The sequence below is a fragment of the Takifugu flavidus genome, chromosome 7 (assembly GCF_003711565.1).
Source record: "Takifugu flavidus isolate HTHZ2018 chromosome 7, ASM371156v2, whole genome shotgun sequence".
NCBI lineage: Eukaryota > Metazoa > Chordata > Actinopteri > Tetraodontiformes > Tetraodontidae > Takifugu > Takifugu flavidus.
In genome coordinates this window covers 15,698,010-15,717,725 of record NC_079526.1, presented here as the reverse complement: position 1 = coordinate 15,717,725, position 19,716 = coordinate 15,698,010, and the positions used below count along the sequence as shown (strand labels likewise).

General features: G+C 49.1%; 5 protein-coding genes across 9 annotated transcripts; 3 read left to right on the top strand and 2 right to left on the bottom strand.

The window, feature by feature from the left end:
• Positions 1 to 185: 185 nt before the first annotated feature.
• On the bottom strand, positions 186 to 3,331 carry rtca (RNA 3'-terminal phosphate cyclase). The gene is made up of 11 exons (XM_057037816.1): positions 3,167 to 3,331; positions 2,929 to 3,029; positions 2,374 to 2,517; positions 2,096 to 2,219; positions 1,904 to 1,962; positions 1,695 to 1,836; positions 1,381 to 1,502; positions 1,241 to 1,299; positions 692 to 786; positions 485 to 589; positions 186 to 397 (listed from the first exon to the last, which is right to left on the bottom strand). Exons 1-11 carry the CDS (start codon positions 3,209 to 3,211, stop codon positions 299 to 301), a joined length of 1,095 nt encoding a protein of 364 aa, XP_056893796.1. The 5' UTR covers positions 3,212 to 3,331; the 3' UTR covers positions 186 to 298.
• Positions 3,332 to 5,512: 2,181 nt separating this feature from the next.
• Positions 5,513 to 10,502, top strand: dbt (dihydrolipoamide branched chain transacylase E2). 2 transcript variants are annotated; one of them, XM_057038387.1, is made up of 11 exons: positions 5,513 to 5,728; positions 6,605 to 6,737; positions 7,041 to 7,116; positions 7,191 to 7,372; positions 7,446 to 7,573; positions 7,805 to 8,036; positions 8,806 to 8,972; positions 9,039 to 9,116; positions 9,215 to 9,406; positions 9,483 to 9,554; positions 9,876 to 10,502. In XM_057038387.1, exons 1-11 carry the CDS (start codon positions 5,684 to 5,686, stop codon positions 10,041 to 10,043), a joined length of 1,473 nt encoding a protein of 490 aa, XP_056894367.1. In that variant the 5' UTR covers positions 5,513 to 5,683; the 3' UTR covers positions 10,044 to 10,502. The 2 variants fall into 2 exon arrangements, with proteins under 2 accessions (XP_056894367.1, XP_056894368.1); XM_057038388.1 differs by lacking the exon at positions 5,513 to 5,728 and adding an exon at positions 6,029 to 6,050.
• A 214-nt stretch (positions 10,503 to 10,716) lies between these two features.
• Positions 10,717 to 14,263, top strand: lrrc39 (leucine rich repeat containing 39). Of its 3 annotated transcripts, XM_057038393.1 has the most exons (8): positions 10,734 to 10,897; positions 11,255 to 11,449; positions 12,040 to 12,148; positions 12,250 to 12,406; positions 12,490 to 12,626; positions 12,767 to 12,912; positions 12,982 to 13,134; positions 13,539 to 14,263. In XM_057038393.1, the coding sequence occupies exons 2-8, from the start codon at positions 11,319 to 11,321 to the stop codon at positions 13,756 to 13,758; spliced, it is 1,053 nt and encodes a 350-aa protein (XP_056894373.1). In that variant the 5' UTR covers positions 10,734 to 10,897; positions 11,255 to 11,318; the 3' UTR covers positions 13,759 to 14,263. The 3 variants fall into 3 exon arrangements, with proteins under 3 accessions (XP_056894372.1, XP_056894373.1, XP_056894371.1); XM_057038392.1 differs by having other exon boundaries at positions 10,717 to 10,822; positions 12,767 to 13,134; XM_057038391.1 differs by having other exon boundaries at positions 12,767 to 13,134.
• trmt13 (tRNA methyltransferase 13 homolog) lies at positions 13,848 to 18,942 on the bottom strand. Of its 2 annotated transcripts, none has more exons than XM_057038389.1 (11): positions 18,698 to 18,942; positions 16,198 to 16,241; positions 15,959 to 16,025; positions 15,824 to 15,883; positions 15,638 to 15,707; positions 15,441 to 15,547; positions 15,052 to 15,237; positions 14,901 to 14,973; positions 14,756 to 14,830; positions 14,285 to 14,666; positions 13,848 to 14,135 (listed from the first exon to the last, which is right to left on the bottom strand). In XM_057038389.1, the coding sequence occupies exons 1-11, from the start codon at positions 18,815 to 18,817 to the stop codon at positions 13,940 to 13,942; spliced, it is 1,380 nt and encodes a 459-aa protein (XP_056894369.1). In that variant the 5' UTR covers positions 18,818 to 18,942; the 3' UTR covers positions 13,848 to 13,939. The 2 variants fall into 2 exon arrangements, with proteins under 2 accessions (XP_056894369.1, XP_056894370.1); XM_057038390.1 differs by lacking the exon at positions 18,698 to 18,942 and adding an exon at positions 16,751 to 16,896 and having other exon boundaries at positions 15,959 to 16,020.
• LOC130528719 (trichohyalin-like) lies at positions 16,816 to 17,846 on the top strand. Its single transcript, XM_057038394.1, has 2 exons — positions 16,816 to 17,523; positions 17,610 to 17,846. Exons 1-2 carry the CDS (start codon positions 16,816 to 16,818, stop codon positions 17,688 to 17,690), a joined length of 789 nt encoding a protein of 262 aa, XP_056894374.1. The 3' UTR covers positions 17,691 to 17,846.
• Positions 18,943 to 19,716: the final 774 nt, after the last annotated feature.

Genomic DNA, 19,716 nt, shown 5'->3' with positions numbered 1-19,716 from the left:
TGGACAAAGAGGAGAAATCAAGTGAATTAGCACCCTTCACCTCCTCACACACAGGTGAGGACAGACCACGCCCACGCCGCCACCTCTAACCTCACCTGTCTGTTCATGTGACAGGACACAAAGCTGAAGAAGCTACAGATCAGAGTGATGAAATATGGGAACATTGGAAGGACGACGTCGACAGCTGAATAATTGGATTTATTTATTCAAGAAACAGAAACACCCTGAGAGACACAAGCAGAGAGGGTTGGCCGTGACGGTGTGTGTGTGTGTGTGTGTGTGTGTGTGTGCGTGGGGGTCACAGGTTAGGGTTAGTGACACCTGATCCTTCACACTCGATGATGAAGGTAATGTTGCTGCTCTGCTCATCCTCACACTTTGTTATCGTGAACTTGGCCTGAAATGAAACAAAGTGTTACTCGAGCGGCCGACCAGTTCACCACCAGTTCAGCCCGTTGACACACACACACACACACACACACACCTGAGTCAGCTGTTCTGCGATGTGGATGGCCGTCTGCGTGTGCAGCGTCACCGCCCCAGTTCGAATCCGAGACCGTCCTTTTGCCAACGCCATGAAAATGATGAGCTGAGGACGAGAAGGTCCGGTGCGTTAGTAACGGGACCTCGCCGCCCTGGTGGGCAGCGGCGGTACTGCCGCAGTTCTACGAGGTCAGCGGGGACGTCTCACCTGGTCCTGCAGGAACTCGTCCACACAACCGTTGTGTCTGATGTTTCTCAGCAACATCTCAGCAGCTTCAATACCCGTTTTGTCTGCATACACACCTGAAACACACACACACACCATGTTTATGCAACCTTTGCCTGTTTAAACGCCACTTTATTGTAGTAATATTACACTTACTGCCCGTTTAAGACAGAACCCAAACTACATCATAACACATTTTAATGCTCGTGTTGATGGAAGATGCTGCCAAAAACAGAAGATGGTCCATCATGAGCTCGTTCATTAAAATGGTTTTTGTCTGCCATTTTGTTGTCATGGTGAGAGCGAAGGACACTGCAGTCACGTCGCTTCCAATCTTGTCGAGGGAGAATTTAGTGCATTTATCTAATCCTTCTGTAGCCATGTGCGTTTATTTCTATTGTGTGTTGTGGGGTGACACTTGATAACTCTAACCTGCCTACAGTAGCACATGTAGGCTGTTCTGTGTGTGTGTGTGTGTGTGTGTGTGTGTGTGTGTGTGTGTGTGTGTGTGTGTGTGCGCATGTCCATCACCTTTTTTCCCGAGAGCTGAACCTGCAAACACGCAGCCTGTCGAAGATTCAGCGATGATTCTAAAAGAGAGAAACGGAGCGATCAGGCTGCAGCCGTCAGCAGCGGCGCCGGGGCCCGGGACAGGAGGGGGCGGGGCTTACATGATGCCGTTGCCGTTGCCGCGGGCCTTCTCTTTCTCCTGCAGCGGCTGGATGTTGATGTAAAGCTCTTTGATTTCCTTCCTGATGGTTCGGACCGCAGCAGCTGACATATCTTTAGCTAACTGAACACAGATCAATGATCAGCACCTGAGCGGTGGTTTGAACATCAGCAAACGTCAGTAAAGACGACAATGTCACAGGCACGGCAGCGTTCCGACTGGGATAACTGGGATTTTCGTACACATTCGTACACAACACGATCAAGATGACAGATCATGAAGCATCTGATGGGAAGGAACTTTTTAGGCTTTTACTTTGAAAGGCAGGACTCCAGCGACGAAGGCCCGGCCGTAGATTTTAGTGATGGTTCCTCTCTCCGTCATCAGGACGGGCAGCAGCTCTTTGACCGGGTTCACCGTCACCACCACTTCACCGCCACCTTTAGGGTAGTAACCCCTGACAACAAGCACGAACACCGTCACACGGAGCTGGAACATGTGAACAAAGCTAAGACCAAACTAACCTCATTCTGATGTCACAGTCAAAGTGGACCCCAAACCTCTCCACGATGGGTTTAAACACCTGTACACACACACACACACTTTTAGGGCATCAAATGTTTATTTCACTCATTAAAAGAAACATTTCCAGACTCAAGGCTGCAGGTTCCGTTGCCGAGCAGCACCAGTGTGTTTCCAGTATAGCGAAGAAGTACCTTGACTGTGTAGTCGATCTGAGGGGCCATCTCTGCGTTAGTTCCTCCCTTCAACGTGAGCTGTGATGAGGCGTCGGCAAACACAGAGCATGGCAGAGCCACCTGCAGCAGCAAACACACACTCCTGACACACACACACACACACAGGAATATGGTGAGTGTGAAGTCCAGACTGCATCCTTGGGCGCTCCAGTTGTGCCAGAGACCCACGATTTCCCCCTCACGTAACGATCTGGAGAATAAAACCATTGCTAGTAAACTCTCCATCACGCTCTCACCCTGCCGTCTGTGTGTCGGCCACGTGGTTTCCTGAGCGGATCTTTCCTGGGGTCAGGCTGATGTCACTGGATCCGATGGCAGCTCCCTGCAGATTACCAGAACACAGATCCGAGACCAGCTGCAGGCCGCTCAGGTGCTGCGGTCTGAAACCACATCATGCTTATTTATACACGTGTGGGGGGGCAGAATATGCAAGTTCTTTCCCACTTTTGGAAACTTTTGGCCATGATATGAGCTGAATACCTTCTAACTTCTGGACACTCCTGTATCGTCACTTTGATGTGTGTGATGTTACCAGCTAAATAACGCAGCACTGATTTTAAAATTCTTACCTTTATCGGTCATTTTCATACTCGTGTAGCCTAAAAACATCCGTGTAAATATATAAACACATATGTGGAGGAAGCAGCGCGCTTAAATATCGCGATGTTTCCGTCCTCTTTTTAAAGGTAACGGTCCGCTCGCGGCAATATTGACAAACATTGAGCGCTTTGTTGTTTGCCGACTAAAACTGAATGAATAGGCTAACGTTAGCCTGCTAGCCAGCAACCCACCTGAGTCCCGGAGAGCTTCTGCCGGCTCGGATTTTGGTGATTTTGATCGAGGACCCTGTGATGCAACTGAGCGCCGCAGATACTCTCAGAATCTGTCCGCCCTGTGCGGAGAAAGTAGCGGGAGGCAGATGAGACACCGGCCGGCTCACTTTCAGCCGCTGCACACTTATTAGCTTAGCATGTTAGCAGAGGAGAACAACAGCGTTTATCATCGTTGCTCCTTTATACAAGCGCTTACTCCCTCCATGATGCTGCCGTCTATGTCCACTGCTGCTGAGTCCATCTTCAAACCGAACCAGGTGCGCCGAACAGAACCGAGCAGATATTTTACACTGTAGTACTTTAAAGTCTTCGTCCTTAACTTTACCACGTCAAGGTAGCGACCGATTAACTACAAGGACTTCCGGTTGCCTTCAAAGTTAAATCACTGTTTTTGCGCTTAGAAACAAAAAACAGAATTTTAATTACAAGACTGACGTCTCCACATTTAGGATTAATCTAAGGGAAACAAAATCAACTGTGTCTTAGTGACTGAAGGTTCGACTCGAATCGTTACATTGGATGTTAGAACGATGTAAAGCGAATTTCCGGTGTTTTCTGATCCTTTCAGTGTATTTTTTTTATTATAAAGGAATAAACTGAAATGTTTCTATAGATGCTTGTCGATGTTCACGACGCGTTTGTCACCTTATTTATTCGTCAATACCTGTTTCTAAAGTCTAAACTGTCAGGTTTAAACTGATGAACAAATAGGCGTAAACCCTAAGACAAATATTTTATATGAAGTCAGTCTTTAAGAAGATAACCTTCCTTTTCATTATTGTCATTTTTTTTAAAAAGGTTAATATTCCTGACCTAAACAGCTGCCCATCTTGTTTTAAAAGCTTTAAGTGCTCCTGTAATTTAGGCTCAAAATGTTACATAAAGATGTTTGTTTTGGCATTGTCTGTCTGTGTGTGGTGTAGTTGTCTACTGTAAGATTTGTGGTTGTGAGACATTAAAACATAGACATGTAGTTTTAGACAATGAATGAAGTAGTAATATGTAGACACATACTGTGCAATAGAGACACAAATATACATATAAGACACATATCTACTGTACATAACACACAAATAAGACAAAATATTGAAGTCAAAGTACATGTGAAGGACATAAGTGCAAAGTAACAGTGCAAAACAGTGTAATCTGTGTTTGTCCTGTTTCGTGGCTGCTCCAAACCCGACTGTGATGGATGATACGTGAAGCCTTTAGGTCACTAGAGCGACAGCATTTGCACTAACAATGTGCTCGTAGCTTCTGTAGTCGGACTGTCTCACGTCTTTTTAGGGTCCACAGATGAAGCCTTTTAATTACTGGAGCAAGATCCTGATGGATGAGCCACGGGTTTGGCAGCATTTTATTGTTTATTTTATTAGTCTCACATGTTTGGAGCCTGATTCATTCCACAGTTTGGGAGTTTGCGTCCTCAGAAACATCTGCTGGTCATTGCTGCTATTCCACCATGGGTCAAACCCATCCTCAAATCCAGGGGGTGAAATGAACACATGAATGGGACAAAGCTGGTTAACTCACCATTCTGTGAGACAGAAGGATGTCTGTCATGTTCAGAGGCCACAAGGGTGCAGAGCCTCATCCCAGAACCCAGAGAGAACAGCCATTCCCCACTGCTGTGACCTCATAAAATTCATTCATTCATTCATTCATACTCCATTACAGGGTCAATAGCAAAGTATGTCACCCTGAAATCAAAGTCGCCATTTATGTCAACACAGAGGCCAAAGAAACCCCAGTCATGTGTTTTCAGAAGGTGTCAGAAGAACATCGCCCTCAGCTCCAGATCCTGCTTCAAAATGAAGAGGCAGGAATATAATATGGAAGTTTTCTTTATGCGACGTGCACACGCCTAGAAATGAAGCAGCCGGCTGCAGATGGATTTAAGTGACACGACATCGTTCCTGAAGTCTGTGCACAGATAACAATGGAGCGGTATGTAAGGACTTTATTTAAAATTAGATTCAGATTCAGGTCCTTCATTGTCCCACACGGGGAAATTTACAAATTATCCTAAAATGGCCCTGATAATTAGACATACATTAAAGATTGATGTTCATTTGAACTGCTGGTGGCCATGACAACAGTCGTCCAGCCAGAATATTCTGATTGAAAAAGTGTCAGAAATAAGGTTGTTTATGTTTAGTGTTTTGCTCTGTGGCCCCGCCCCCATGTCCACGCCCCCGCTGATCTACCAATCAGGAAGTGAGGAGCGCTTCAGCGTCAAGGTTGCCAGTTACCACTGAGCTGCAGCTACGAAGGTTTCTTATCACAAATGTCTGACATTTCTGGAGCTAAAAGCTAAAGTTGTGATTCCCAACATTGTAGGGACGAACATTTCAAACATTCACTACGGTCGAATAACGTTGTGTATGATTGTTCATAGAACAAATGCAGGTGGCTCCTCGAATTGGACAAAATGTACAAGTTCTTGCTGGAACCTAACTGGCAACCTGGGGGTGGGCGGGTCGCAGTGTTTTGGTTGCGGTCGCAGTACCAGCCTTGTCCACAGACGGGCATACAAGTCCTTTAAGATAAATTACAGGGTTTAAATGTAGCGCTGAAGTGAGATTAATTCGTTTACATTTCTCTAGTCGGGAGTAGTTTTGGTGAGAGCTTCGGCCCAGCAGGGACCGCACGTGATTGGCTGCTCAGGGGGGCGCGTGTCTGTGACGTAGACGGAAGCGACGGCAGAAAAAAGATGGCGGCGCTGACGAGAAGCTCCTTCAGTGTGTTTAGGCGACTGGTGAGAAAAGGAGTTTCATTCTACAGCAGCCTTGCAGGCGTCGGGTTCTGCGTGAAAGTATCGCTGTGCCGCGTCACTGGCAGCGGAGCTCCTCTAACACACTGTAACGCTAATTCTGTCCAGAGACAGACTCTTACTTCTGTTAGCAAAAGAAGCTAACAGCAAAACTGTGTCCGTTTCTTGAGAGCAGCCAAAAATCCACCGTTTGAGCTTGATTTAAAGTACTTAAGCGGAAATGCCAGAGAGTCTTCGACACTTTGACAACAGTAACATGTTTTTCTTATTCTCAGAATATCCACGCATCCAGGTCCAGGTCAGGGAGGTCAGATGTCTCTAGCCACCTTTCTCCCTCTCTTTTCCTGTCTACCCCTCTCTGTCTTCTTCTGTCTGCCTTCTCTTCCTCTATCTGTCTCCCTCTCTCCGCCTGTCCTCTCTCTCTGGTTAAGTCCAGAACCTGAAAGGATTGGGTCGGGTCAGGGGACCTGATTTTGACCAATCTTAAATGTGGTCAAACATCTTCTTGTCGTCTCTTTGTTGATATTCAGTGTCATTAAAATGTATCTTAATTGGTAATTGATGATGAGCATCATGTCCAGATTTTCTTGTGTGAGCGCAAAGGATGATGGGATGTACTGCTTGGTCAAATCAAATCAAATCAATCCTTATTTATATAGCGTCTTATACAATCAAAATTGTTTCCAGAATCCCAGGGCCTGACCCCAGACAAGCAACAGTGAGGGAGCACTGGTTGTCTGCTACTTTTGCAATGCATTGTGGGATACACCGAGTGCACGACAGTATCGCGGTGGTACAGACGCATCGAGGGATTGTTTTTTCCGCACGTCTGCTGATGTGTTGTCCATCTCCCTCTGTCAGGTGACTCAGCAGTATCGCTGTCAGTGTTTCCGGATGCAACATGTCAGATGTTTCCGACCGGTGCCGTCGCTCAGCGTCGCCTGTAAACGAAGCCCGAAGATCCTGAACAGCAGGTCATTGCATGCTGCCATTGGTGAGTCCAGAAGAGCAGAATCCACGTCCTCCTTTCTTTAATGTCCCAGAGACGCGTATCAGGGCACAGATCAGAGCTCCTGCGCTGCTATTCTGTCAAAACAGTCTGAGAGAGAATTGCTGGAACTAGCTTCATTTTCATGATGTTAGCATAATATGAGAAGCTGTAAACCAGCGTTCCTCAAAATGGGGTTCTGTCTGTCTGTCTGTCTGTCTGTGGGTGTGTCTGTCTGTCTGTCTACGTATCCATTCCTACAGGTCAAAAGGTCACGGTAATGACGTCATCTTCTTTTTCCCCTCAAAGTCAATCGAGGACCCATCATCCAGTTCAAGCTGTCGGACATTGGCGAGGGTATCATGGAGGTGACAGTGAAGGAGTGGTATGTCCTAACACACACACACACACACACTCACGCACAGTTCCAGTGACTAAGGGTGCTGGTGTGTGTTTCAGGTATGTAAAGGAGGGTGACCGCGTGTCGCAGTTTGACAGCATTTGTGAAGTCCAGAGTGACAAAGCATCGGTCACCATCACCAGCCGCTATGATGGCGTCATCACAAAACTCTACTATGACGTGGAAGCCACCGCTTTGGTGGGCAAACCGCTCGTGGACATTGAGACAGAGTCCAGTTCAGGTGAGGCCACCAGTGGTTGTCCTCTGTGACCTGGAGCTCTGGTTCAGCTCTGACAGTTCTTGTTGCCATTCAGAGGTCATCCAGGAGGAGGACGTGGTGGAAACTCCCGCCATGGCTCGAGAGGAACACACCCACCAGGAGATCAAAGGCCAAAAGACGCAGGCCACACCTGCTGTCCGCCGCCTGGCCATGGAGAACAATGTGAGGAATCACACGCTCACCCACAGGCAGCAGGTCATGTGACTGTTGACCGACCACTGATGAACCCAAAACCTGCTTTCAACTGGGGAATGTTGATCAGTGGTTGGTGCACTATTTCGTGAGGAGGAGTGATTTCAGCCTCACTCTTTCTTCGCCTGCACCGTCTGTTAAAAGTGTTTGTTTAGCCTCTGAAGGTTTTGTAACACGGCCACGGTTTTGACATCTTTTCAGATTAAGCTGAGTGAAGTGGTTGGGACGGGGAAGGACGGACGCATCCTGAAGGAGGATATCCTCAACTACCTGGCAAAGCAGACAGGAGCCATCTTACCTCCGGCTCCCAGCCCAGCGCCGACCCCACCCCCACCCCCGGCCACCGCCGTGAGCCCTGCAGCCATGCTCCAGGCTCCGCCCACATCGCCCAAACCTGTCTTTACTGGCAAAGATGTCACAGAGCCGCTCAAAGGTCTGACATCATATCTCCAGAGACTAAATCTATTGAATCACGATCATTCAACCAAACAGTGGAATCAGTGTATCGTGAGTTAGCACGTTAGCATGTTGACATTTTTAGATTTGCTACAGCATTTTTTTCACATTAGGATTATTTCAGCGTCCGAGTGTCCTGGACCTGCTAATGAAGCTTTCAGGCAGAATTGTGATGTGTTTTCATCGAAACGAATCCCTCTCCATGGAAGTTTGTGCGATGATTTTCTAATTCTGCCTGAGCGCAGCGCGTGCTCACGAAATGAGCGTCAAACCACGACGTCGACACACTCATCAAATTAGCAGTAGGAGGAATATTTGGGTTTTGTACATTAAAAGAGAAATTGCTGAGTCTAAAGCCCAGCGGGAACACTAGACATGTACGAACACAAGGTGGCGCCCTAACACTGACCAACTTTACCCTGAGCACGTTCTAGTCTGCAGCTATGTCTCGGACAAGGCTAATTTAATGTTTCTTACACCTGGAACATGATAAAATAAACAGAGGGCATCCATTATCATGTTTAATATATTTACTCCTACCAAACCTCTTCCCATTTACCTATTTTAGTGATTTTGTGGGGACTAAAACCTCTCTAACTTTGCTTTGCTTCCCTTTACACCGTGATCAAGTGTCATTTGGGCAGCGTCCCTCCTGAACCTCCTCTCACCCAGAAGCTTTTACCGGTACCGGTACCGCACCAGTGATGTTCTGTGGGCTGCTGTAAATGTAGTGTCCCTGTGTGCAGGGTTCCACAAGGCCATGGTGAAGACTATGACAGCAGCTCTGAAGATCCCTCACTTTGGGTACTGTGATGAAGTGGACCTGTCCCGTCTGGTGGCTCTGAGAAAAGATCTGAAACCCGTTGCTGAGTTTCGGGGGGTCAAGCTGAGTTATATGCCATTTTTTATCAAGGTACACCAGTAGACTGTCATGACGATTGTTGCTGCTGATGCTAATGCTCTGCTCTGATTGGCTCAGGCCGCCTCTCTTGGTTTGATGCACTTTCCCATTCTTAATGCATCTGTGGACGAGGCCTGCCAGAACATCACGTACAAGGTGACAGAACCTGAGCTGAACTCGAGGCCCCGCGTTATGGGCTGGGTTCCCTTTGAGAGGAGCAGTAGAACTTAGCTTGTTTCTCTGACTTGGTTCAGGCATCCCATAACATTGGTCTGGCGATGGACACCACCCAGGGTCTCCTGGTGCCCAACGTGAAGAATGTGCAGGTGCTCAGTGTGCTCCAGATCGCTCAGGAACTCAACCGTCTGCAGGTGCTCGGGGCTGCTGGACAGCTGGGATCAGCTGACCTGAGTGGAGGAACCTTCACGCTGTCCAACATCGGATCTGTGAGTCAGAGCAGGAATAAAGCTGAGACACGTTAGCAGATGTGTGGTGACGACTGTGTGTGTCCGTGTCTCATAGATCGGAGGAACATACGCCAAGCCGGTGATTCTTCCTCCTGAAGTTGCTATCGGAGCTCTTGGAAAAATCCAGGTGGGTCCAAAGCTTCCAGGCCGCGGGAGCTCCAGGCCGCGGGAGCTCCAGGCCGCGGGAGCTCCAGGCCGCGGAGCTCCAGGCCGCGGGAGCTCCAGGCCGCGGGAGCTCCAGGCTGTGGGAGCTCCAGGCTGTGGGAGCTCCAGGCCGCCTGAGCTCCAGGCTGCCTGAGATCCAGGCCGCGGGAGCTCCAGGCTGTAACGTGGCTCCAACAGTTACAGCTTACTGAACATTTACAGGGAGAAATCAGCAAACGTACAAGTGTGTAGATTGGACAGAATGAAACGCTGCTGTCCTGAGCACGAGCCCGTCTCTCCACAGATCCTCCCTCGTTTTGACACTAGCGGTCAGGTGGTCCGGGCGCACATCATGAACGTCAGCTGGTCGGCGGACCATCGCATCATTGATGGTGCTACCATGTGTCGCTTCTCCAACCTGTGGAAGGAGTACCTGGAGAACCCAGCCTGTATGGTGCTGGACCTCAAGTAAAAGGTCCAAGGGATGTTTCCCATCAGCCCCTGGGGTGGTGAAGATGCTGCGTCACGCTGTAAAGTGCCCCTTGTCCCGACACCCTGGGTTCCCTGTCTGCCGTGGTTCTTTGCCTCATAGTTGCCTTTGAGAAAGACGCCAGGAGGAGGCTCGTCACACCGTTTCCATCACAACCAGAAACGTTTGACACGGTGAAGTTGTGAAACTTCCTGATGACAGTTTTAGACTTTTTAGATTTTTGTTTCTCTTAGTTAAATGGATGATTACTTTGGATCAATAATGAGCTGCTAATGATTCGGAGTGGACCTGCCCTGTCGTCCGAGGGGATCCGAACTGCTCCAGTTTGGACTGGTGATGCTGGTTACGTTACATTCATTATTTGTCCGGAGTTTTCTCTAGTATGTTTTTTGTATTATTTGGGTAAAAGTTTATGAAATGAATAAAGTTGGAGTGACTGAAGACTGTTGCTTCTGCTGGTAAATAACAATATAAATAAGTCTTTACGTGTGTAACTGTTCATCCGTCATCAACCGCTTCCCGAACGCCAACGACTAAAAACTCCAAAACAGAATTAAAGAAAAGGGTTCGTTGAAAATGTGGCGATAATCAGCCTGATGGTTTTGGTACCTGATGATGTCATTCTGTTATCTGAACACCAGTTCCCATCAGGCCTTGGGGCGAGTCTTTGAAGGGGTCACATGACCCCAGGCTAAATTTACCAAACACGTCTGAGGTCGGGTTTCATGAACAGACATGGAGGACGGCGGCACTGTCGCGGGGTGAGGATACTATTGATCTGATTTCTGATCGTTCACATCACTTCTGTGTCATGTGACAGGAAATGATTTGTGAAGGTTAGTGACCAAAAAAGGTCGTGTTTCTTACACAAAGACCGGCGCTTCTGGGGCATGTGTGTGTGTGTGTGTGTGTGTGTGTGTGTGTGTGTGTGTGTGTGTGTGTGTGTGTTAGTGGACCATGTGACTTTATTAGGACATCCATGTGCTGACGTGCACGTCACAGCACAGCGCCTCGCTCTACCCCCCCCTCCCCCATTAACCAGTGAGTTGTGTTCTGACCACGATGTGATGAAACTGTTACCACGATGAACTCAATTACTGGAATAAATAGACTTTGTGTTGGCAATCTAAGCAGCGTAACATGCACCGTACACGTGCACTGGCACGATCACTCTCTGATGTCATTCCTGACAGGATGCACCCGAAGGCCGCAGCTCAGAGCTCCTCCTACTTTTTGTGACGCCAGGAAGTGGTCATCATGGTGGGCGTGGCAGCGTGCGGGACGGTCAACTCCATAAAAGCCCTGTGGGAGACGAGGATCAGGAAAGTCCAGGAGGAGGAAAAAGAAGAGGCGAGGAGGAGAAAGACCAAGGGTGGCGTCACTGGCAGGTCAGACTCAAACGCTCTCCATCGGTCACAGCTGATCTGACAGCTTCAAACAGAAGACGAAGATGAGGATGACGAGCTTTTATCGTCAGTGTAAAGTGCAACAACCCACCAGTTAACCAACTATTAAACTATAAACTATAGCAAACTATCTCATGATAGCTAGATTCAGGCATTAGGTTCCCTGATGGAATAAAAGCTAATAAAAAGGGACGTGTGGACCTTGATGTGTCTGTCAGAAGGCAGCGAAACAGGGGCGTCTGCTCCGGTCCTGTGTTGCCACGGCGACCCCCTCCGGTGCAGCTCCTGGACCACAGTAGGAGGTCGTCAGTGATGACACTGTGACATATCTCAGCTGGCTTCAGGGCAGAGGCGGCGTCCACCCTGGACCCAGTACTGAGTCGTTATTGATCGGTCACATGGGGACACATCAGAAAGGACCACGAGCACAAACAGTAACGAAAATCCAATTCAGCTCCTGACGACAGCCCTCCAGCAGTGGAATTAGATGTCTTTGGGATTCTCCTCCATCGGGGGTTTGTGAGCTTTGTCACATCACGTCCAACCAGCTCAGCTTCATCTTGTCCTTTCAGGCTGGACACGAGTGTTTGGGAGGACCGGCTAACTCTGGCCAAGCTCAAAGAGAAGCTGCAGTCAGAAGAAGGACGTCTCATCCTTCGAATCGAGCAGGAGGACTGGAAGGTGAAGTCCTCACATAAAGTCGTTTTCCCAGGTGGATGGACCTGAGCGGAGGAAGAGGATCTCGGTATCTATCGTCTCACCTTCCTCTGCTCTCCAAACAGTCTTTGCCGGACTGTCTTGTCCAGCTTCCACATGTCCAGGAGTGGCAGATTCATCGAACCGGCCTGCAAACGATTCCTTCATTTATCTCCAGATTTCAGAACCTCCTGGTTCTTGATCTTTCCCGCAATGGGATCTCAAACATCCCCCGGCAGATTGGTCAGTCATTGCTTGGGTTACAGACTGTGTTCTCCTCTGTGCAGATGTTGGCGAAGCAGTCAGACCTTTAGTTCTGCTTTCAGGGGAGCTGCCTCAGCTCAAAGAGCTGCTGCTGAGCTACAACAGGATCCAGCTGGTTCCTGAAGAACTGGGCTGCTGTCAGAGTCTGGAGAGACTGGAGCTGGCCATGAACCGAAACCTCGACCAGCTCCCAAACCAGGTGAACCTACGACCCTACGCTCAACTCATGAAAATGAGTGGAGCCAGAATAAAACACGACGAAACAACACGAACCAGCTCCCAGATCAAAGCCTGAACCAGACCTCTGACCTGAGACCTGCTCTGTGTCCCGATCATCAGCTGAGGAACCTGAAGAAACTGCAGCACCTGGATCTGTCCATGAACAACTTCACCCGTGTGCCAGACTGTGTAGTTGGGATGCCGATGCTGGAGTGGCTGGACATGGGTGGAAACCACCTGCAGCACCTCCCTGAGGACATCCACAGGTGTGAGGGGAGCGCCGCCACCTGCTCTGGCCTGCCGCCAGCCCATCACGCTCTTCTGTTCCCTCTCAGGATGGAGAAGCTGCACACGCTGTGGCTGCAGAGGAACCAACTGGAGACCCTTCCAGAGAACATCAGCAGGATGGCCAGTTTGGACACTCTGGTCCTCAGCAGCAACAAACTGACGGACATCCCTCAGCTGATGGAGGACATGTCCAACCTCAGGTGTGTCCCTTCCACTGCCAGCCTGGGTTTATTCACCTTTATTAGATGTGAATGATGCGTATCATTAAACACCCCCACAGATCCAAACATCATGACAGCACAGCAACACGTGTGAGGGTGGGGGGGTGCTTTATGAAGAACTATGGAACTGGCCTGGGTTCTCAGCTGAGATGTTCAAGGTTTGATTGGGCTTTGAGGAGGTTCAACCAGTGATCCTAGTCACAATGACCCTGAAATGTTGGAGGTGGTGAGAAGTTCACCAGGTCACCTGATGAGCTTGGAGGTTGGCTGGAGGCCAGCGAGCCTCACCAGCAGCCCACGGGCTGACCCGCCGACCCGCCTCGGGTCCACACGGGTCTCATCTCGGTGTCACCAATAAACAGTTTGTTTTTATGTCGGAGCAGGTTTGTGAATTTCCGGGACAACCCTTTGACCCTGAACGTGACGCTGGTGTCGGAGAAGACGGAGACTCAGGAGGAAGATGACCGGGAGATGTTTGGACGGGAGTTCATGCTGACGTACATCCAGGAGGCCAGGAAGAGATCGCACGCCATCCTCCACATGCACCGCGTCGCCACGGCGACAGCCGTGTCAGCGGCACCTGTTGACAGCATCAGCACGTGAACTCACATCTGTCAGCATCTGCGACCGCCAGAGTGTTTTCATTCTGAACATTTGTCAGTTGTTGTTTTTACTCAAGTTACAGTCACCAGTCAGGCCTGAACACAGACTTTAATCTCAACTGGACGTTTAGAACGTTATTTTTAAACATTTAGGCAACAGAAAGGGTGCAGCTGAACTCTGGTCACAAGGGCGAGGAGGACGAGGACGAAGACGAGGACGAGGCGACGAGCAGGACGTTCTCCAGGGTCACCTGGCTGCTGACATAATAGTTGAGTTTCCCATCGAAGCCTCTGGCGTTCAGGAAGTGAAGTCTGCCGCTGTCGATCAGGCGCTTGCACAGACGGCCGATCCGCAGGCGCTCCTCAGCCGACAGGAAGCTGCACAGGAAACAGGAACTGAGATATTTTGGTATTTCCCTTCTTTAATGTGTCTCTGACTCAGTTGGACTTTTATGGGCTGATTATTGACTTGTCACCAGGCTGAATCAATAAATAAGTCAACAGATTTTCCTGTGTGAGACGTTTACCGGCTCACAGATTCCGTCTCCTCTGTCACTTCCTGTCCTTCGTGCTCTCCTGTCACTTCCTGTCCTTCGTGCTCTCCTGTCACTTCCTGTCCCTCGTGCTCTCCGGTTCCGTCCGGTTTGCTTCCCCTGAGTCCACACGTGGCCCAACTGGACATCCGACAGAATGCTGAAAACTCTGCGGCTCCGAGTCCTCGCTGAGCAAAGAACCGCTGCCCAACGTAATGGCGCCACTCGCAGCGATGGTGGCAGCACAGCGCCACGGCCAGGCCCAGAACCGGACCAGGAGCTGCAGGACCGGTGGGTTCGTTCGTGGGACGTTTGAGGCTCGCTCCAGCCTCGTCTCGCCATCCTGCTGGTTCCAGCAAACAGCGTAGAGCCAGATCTGACGTCAGACACACAGGCCCCATATTTTAGAGGATTGTGGGTGAAGGTTTCCCTCGCTCCGAGTAAGGAGCCAGCATGAGGACTCACCTGTTGCTGCTCCACACAGGTGCTTCCCAACACCAACCAGGGGCAGTTTACAGCGCTGCAGCAAAGGAACCTTGCCTGCGAACATCAGAGTCACTTCAGAGCAGAACCCTCAGCCTGGAACCAGACGGTCCACGCGGCCTCTTACTTAAGTCCAGATGTTCTATGTCCACATGCAGCCGCTCAAATGTAGCGCTGCTGTCCTGGTGCTTCCCGTCTACCTGGACCAGAACAGATCAGAGAGCGGGTTAATCTAGCAGGACCAGCTCAGGCCACCAGCTGGATCTGGGGGTTCCTGCCTTGAATCGTGTTGTGCAGCGCTCCACCAGCAGCAGCTGCAGGTCCTCCTGGGTCTCCAGGTGCTCGGGGGTCTTCAGTGCTTCATGAATCCAGTGGGATAATTTCCCTCGACCAGCTCCAAACTCCACAAAGCAGCGACCTCGTCCCAGAAGCCCCAAAGACTCCAAGTGACCTAAGATAGAGGACTGGACAAACCCGGCTGGTAAGAAGACCTGGATCAGAATCTGCTTGATGGACACACATGAGCCAACAAACAGGGACGTTTCATGATGTTTGGGGAGGAACATCTTCAGGGTTCCCATCAGGAAGATAGTAAGTCATCACTAAAATGGTCACATGACTCCCATTTAACACTCGATGGAAAAAGACTTCAAAGTTTAACCAACACCTGCTGCTTCAGGTGTTTGTGGGCGGAGTCTCCATTCTTGGGATTGTGGAGTTCACCCTGCAGGACCGGGTGGGACAGGAGCTGCTCTTCCACATCACACTGTAATCCTGAAGCAAACCAACAGGAGTCACCTCAGGGGGCCGCTCTGGACCTCGCTGCTGGATCAACACTTCAGGAGGAACACATCGTGGCCTCACCTGTGCACGCAACCTTCAGGCGCTCCAACAGCGTCTCCACCTGTGACCAGCTGAGTTCACTCAGACTCACCTGGGTCAAACACACCTGTTAGCCACACATCTGTTGTGCACGGACGTTTTCTTTGTTCTTTGGTGGGGTGTCTTGATCTCTGCCTCCTTTTCTAATGCATGAAGTTAATGATTTACCTGCTGGACCTCCTCATCCACGTCAGCCGACCCCGAGTTGATGTTCTCCACATAATAAACCTACAAACACACAACTCAAACATTTATGGCCCCTTTCCCACCAAATCAGTGATAATTCAGAGAGCTCAGACTGACCGGTGTGGGTTTCTGCCTGGAGTTGCATTTCTTCAAGTGTTTACTTAGTTTTTCAGCATCTACTGTGCTAACGACACACACACACACACACACACACACACACACACACACACACCAAATACAGTAATGATTTCAACAATGACAAATGTCTGATTATCTCATCACAATTCTACACAAATGAAACTGATATAGATTCACAGCGAGTTGATCAATAAGACGAATGATTGATGCTGACTCACTGTTTGGGGTCCAGAGGACACACGATCCTACTTCCTGCTTCCTCCTGAAAACAGGAAGAGTGTTGTGACGCCACAGAAATTCCCACTGCAAAAACCGGCTTCAGTGTTTTAAGTCTAAAAACTGGGGGGAGTGAGAAAAGTGTGTGTTTGTGTGTTTTCAGCCCTTCTCTGATGGAATTGGAGACTTTAATATGCATGTAGACGTTGTAAATGACAGCTTTAGAAATACTGACCTCCTGACCTCCGACCCCGCTGACCCACTCAACTCTACCTGCAGTTTATTATAATTAATGTATTTCTATGGTCTCTATATTCTCTCCTCTACCTGTCCTCCCCCTTCTCCTCTCTCTACCCAGTAACAGACGCTATATAAATAAAGATTGATTGATTGATTGGTTGATTGATTGATTGATTGATTGATTGATTGATTGAGTGAACCTTCAGCTGAGGGAACAGAACCCTCCAACTTTATCTTAAGTTGTCATTTTTCTCTTTGATCTTAAGTTGGCCTTTTAGTCTTTGATCTCCTTTGTATCAAACCCATCAGCTCTACCTCATCAGCACACGCCTGAGGAGCTCAACACTCTTGTACCACACTGGTGACCAGCAGACGCATCAATGGCACAGAGAGGAACTCAGCAGCTGAAGGCAGAGCAGGAACCACTGGAATCATCAATGGAGACTTGGAGGGAAGAGGTCCAGCAGCTCAGAGAAGCCCTGGCAGAGAAGGAGGAGCAGCTCAGCAGGGCAGTGAAGAGGCAACAGATGAGGACTGTGGCCCATGTGGAGACCCTGACCCAGCTGAACAGCACACAAGCTGCTCTGAAGGAGAGCAACCTGAAATGTGCTTCTCTGGAGGAAACCCTCCACAGTCAGCAGCAGGAGAACGAGGAGACACACAGGAGAGAGCTGATGGAGCAGGAGGAAGGCCTGAATCAGAAGCTCCTTGTGATTGAGGAGGAGTTTGAGACAAAGCTGGAGGAAGAAAGGCAAAGATCTAATGAAGAGAAAGAGGCCTTAAGGCAGCAGCTCCTTCAACAAGAAGAAAAGTTCAATAAACTACTTGATGAAGAGCAACGCAAATATAATGAGAAGATCATGGAAAAAGAGGAGTCAATGAAGCAGCAGCTGTTGACTAAAGAGGAGACGTATAACAAGATGCTGGCTGATGTTCATCAGCGGTGGGAGAGGACTTCTCAAAAATGGGTCCAGATGAACGAAGAGCTGGAGCACAAGTTCCAGGAGAGCCAACGCTTGAGGCAAGAGGAGCAGGAGAGGACTAAAGAGGATCTCCAGAGGCTCTCTGAAGCAATCCTCCAACTTGAGGTGAGATGCTTTCGCCTTTGTTCCTCTTCCAGAAGATTTCAGATGATGTTCAGTGAAATCTAAAACACAATCTCTCATTTCTGCAGCTTCAGTTATCAAAGAAGCAGAAGAAAAAAAGCTTCTGTAGATGGTTCTGGAAAAAGATGAGGTTCTGGAAAAAGAAGTAAACAACAATTCCAGAGCTCCCAAAGCCCTCCTCCTCCTCCTCTACATCCTGACCTCCACAACTGTCTTCATCAGTTTTATTTTACAGTATCATCATTGTTTATGTTCTATGTTTGGATCTATGATGTAGAAACAATAAAACTCAAAATAAACCACCAGATTGTAGATGTTGTAAATGACGGCTTCAGAAATGGCTTCATGTCATTACTTGAGTCAGTTGGTTTCCTTCAACCAGGAATCAGACAGATTATCATCCTTAGGGGGTCGTCTAATCATTAGGTTATATAATAATTATATAGAATAATATAGAAATAATTATCTAATCATTAGGTCACATCTTAGCTGTGCTGCTAGAGGCCGAGGCTGCCGGGGTCCAGAACCATGATCACCTGACAGGCCTCTGTCACCCCATTGGGTCATGGTCTCCTCTCCTCTCCCCTTCCCTCCTCTCCTCCTCTCCTACCTATTCTATCCTCTACCAGTCCTCCCCCTTCTCCTCCCTCTCTACCCCCCCCCATCAGCAGGAGGGTCCCCCTACATGAGCCTGGTCCTGCTCAAGGTTTCTTCCTGTTAAAGGGGAGTTTTTCCTAATTATAGTTATTTTGAAAATGGAGCAGAGGAAGAGGACGTAGGAGGTCGTGGATCCCTTCTGCATAGGAATTCAGCCGAGTTTGTAGAAGACTCACAAATGTCCCAACAGATCCTAGAGAAGCTGAAGAAACCGTTCAAAGTTGGACAGTGGGTCAGATCCAAAGGTCATCCATGCAAACAGTTTCATGAAACACAGCTGAATTCTAGCTCATAAGAGTTCTTGGAAAGCTTGTGTGTGTGTGTGTGTGTGTGTGTGTGTGTGTGAACGCCCGTAGAGTGAATGAATCTAACCAAAACATAACTTACCAAACGTGTTATGATTTTGTTACTATGTAACACTTATACTGCAGCCTCTAGTTTATAAACGGCTAAAAACGGATGTTTTATTTTCCTACAACCTTAGTGTCCCTAAACTCACCATAGTCGCGTGCTCGCCACAGTAGATTTTCCCACTTGCAGCGATCATTTTACAAAAACGTTTCTTTTTCTTCACAAAGAATCCGCAGCTGTTTGACGACGGGGCCCCCGTTTGGGACATGACGCCAATTTCAAACAAGTTTAAATCCGAAACGTGGCAAAAAGCCGTTCTGATCCCAGCTGATGCGCTGCACGAGCTCGTTTGCGCTTGTTCTTTGAAGCGGAAGTGTCGCGAGAGCCGGCAGCCACGTGACCACCATACGTCAGGGGAGTTGAAATCCTTTTTATTCCAAGAGAGAGAGATGGGGGGAGGTGGGAGAGGGAAAGAGAGGAGGGAGAGAGAGAGGGGGAGGAAGAGAGAGGGAGGGAGGGAAAGAGAGGAGATGGAGATGGTTGAGGAAGAGAGGGGGAGAGAGAGAAGGGGGAGAGAGGGAGAGATGGGGAGGAAGAGAGAGGGAGGGAGGGAAAGAGAGGAGGGAGAGAGAGATGGGGAGGAAGAGAGAGGGAGGGAGGGAGGGAAGAGAGGAGGGAGAGAGAGATGGGGAGGAAGAGAGAGGGAGGGAGGGAAAGAGAGGAGGGAGAGAGAGAGAAGGGGGAGAGAGGGAGAGATGGGGGAGGGAGAGAGGGGAGTCGGTGACTAATAGAACATGCTCTCTCTATATGCTACATGTCTTTGAACATGTTGCCCCATTCATGACATCTTGTGTTGGGCTAAAAAGCTTCGTAGGTCAGCGTCTGTTATAACACGGTTATAATGTGTAATTGGTGCAGACCTACTGGACACTTGAGTTGGGCCACATGACACCAAGTTATTCCCGTTTACAGGACTTCAGTCCGGGCCCTTTTGCTTGAGTTTGAGCTTTTTCACAACCCGCATATTTACCAAGCGAGCCGTCCTCGATGCTGGTCACCTGATCAGAATCAGCGTGTGGAGCCCGTGAACGTGGGCCCGTCACGCCGCCACGAGGACGTTGGTTCTCGGTAACGCTCCAGCTGCCTTCACACCTGGAGAAGGTTGCA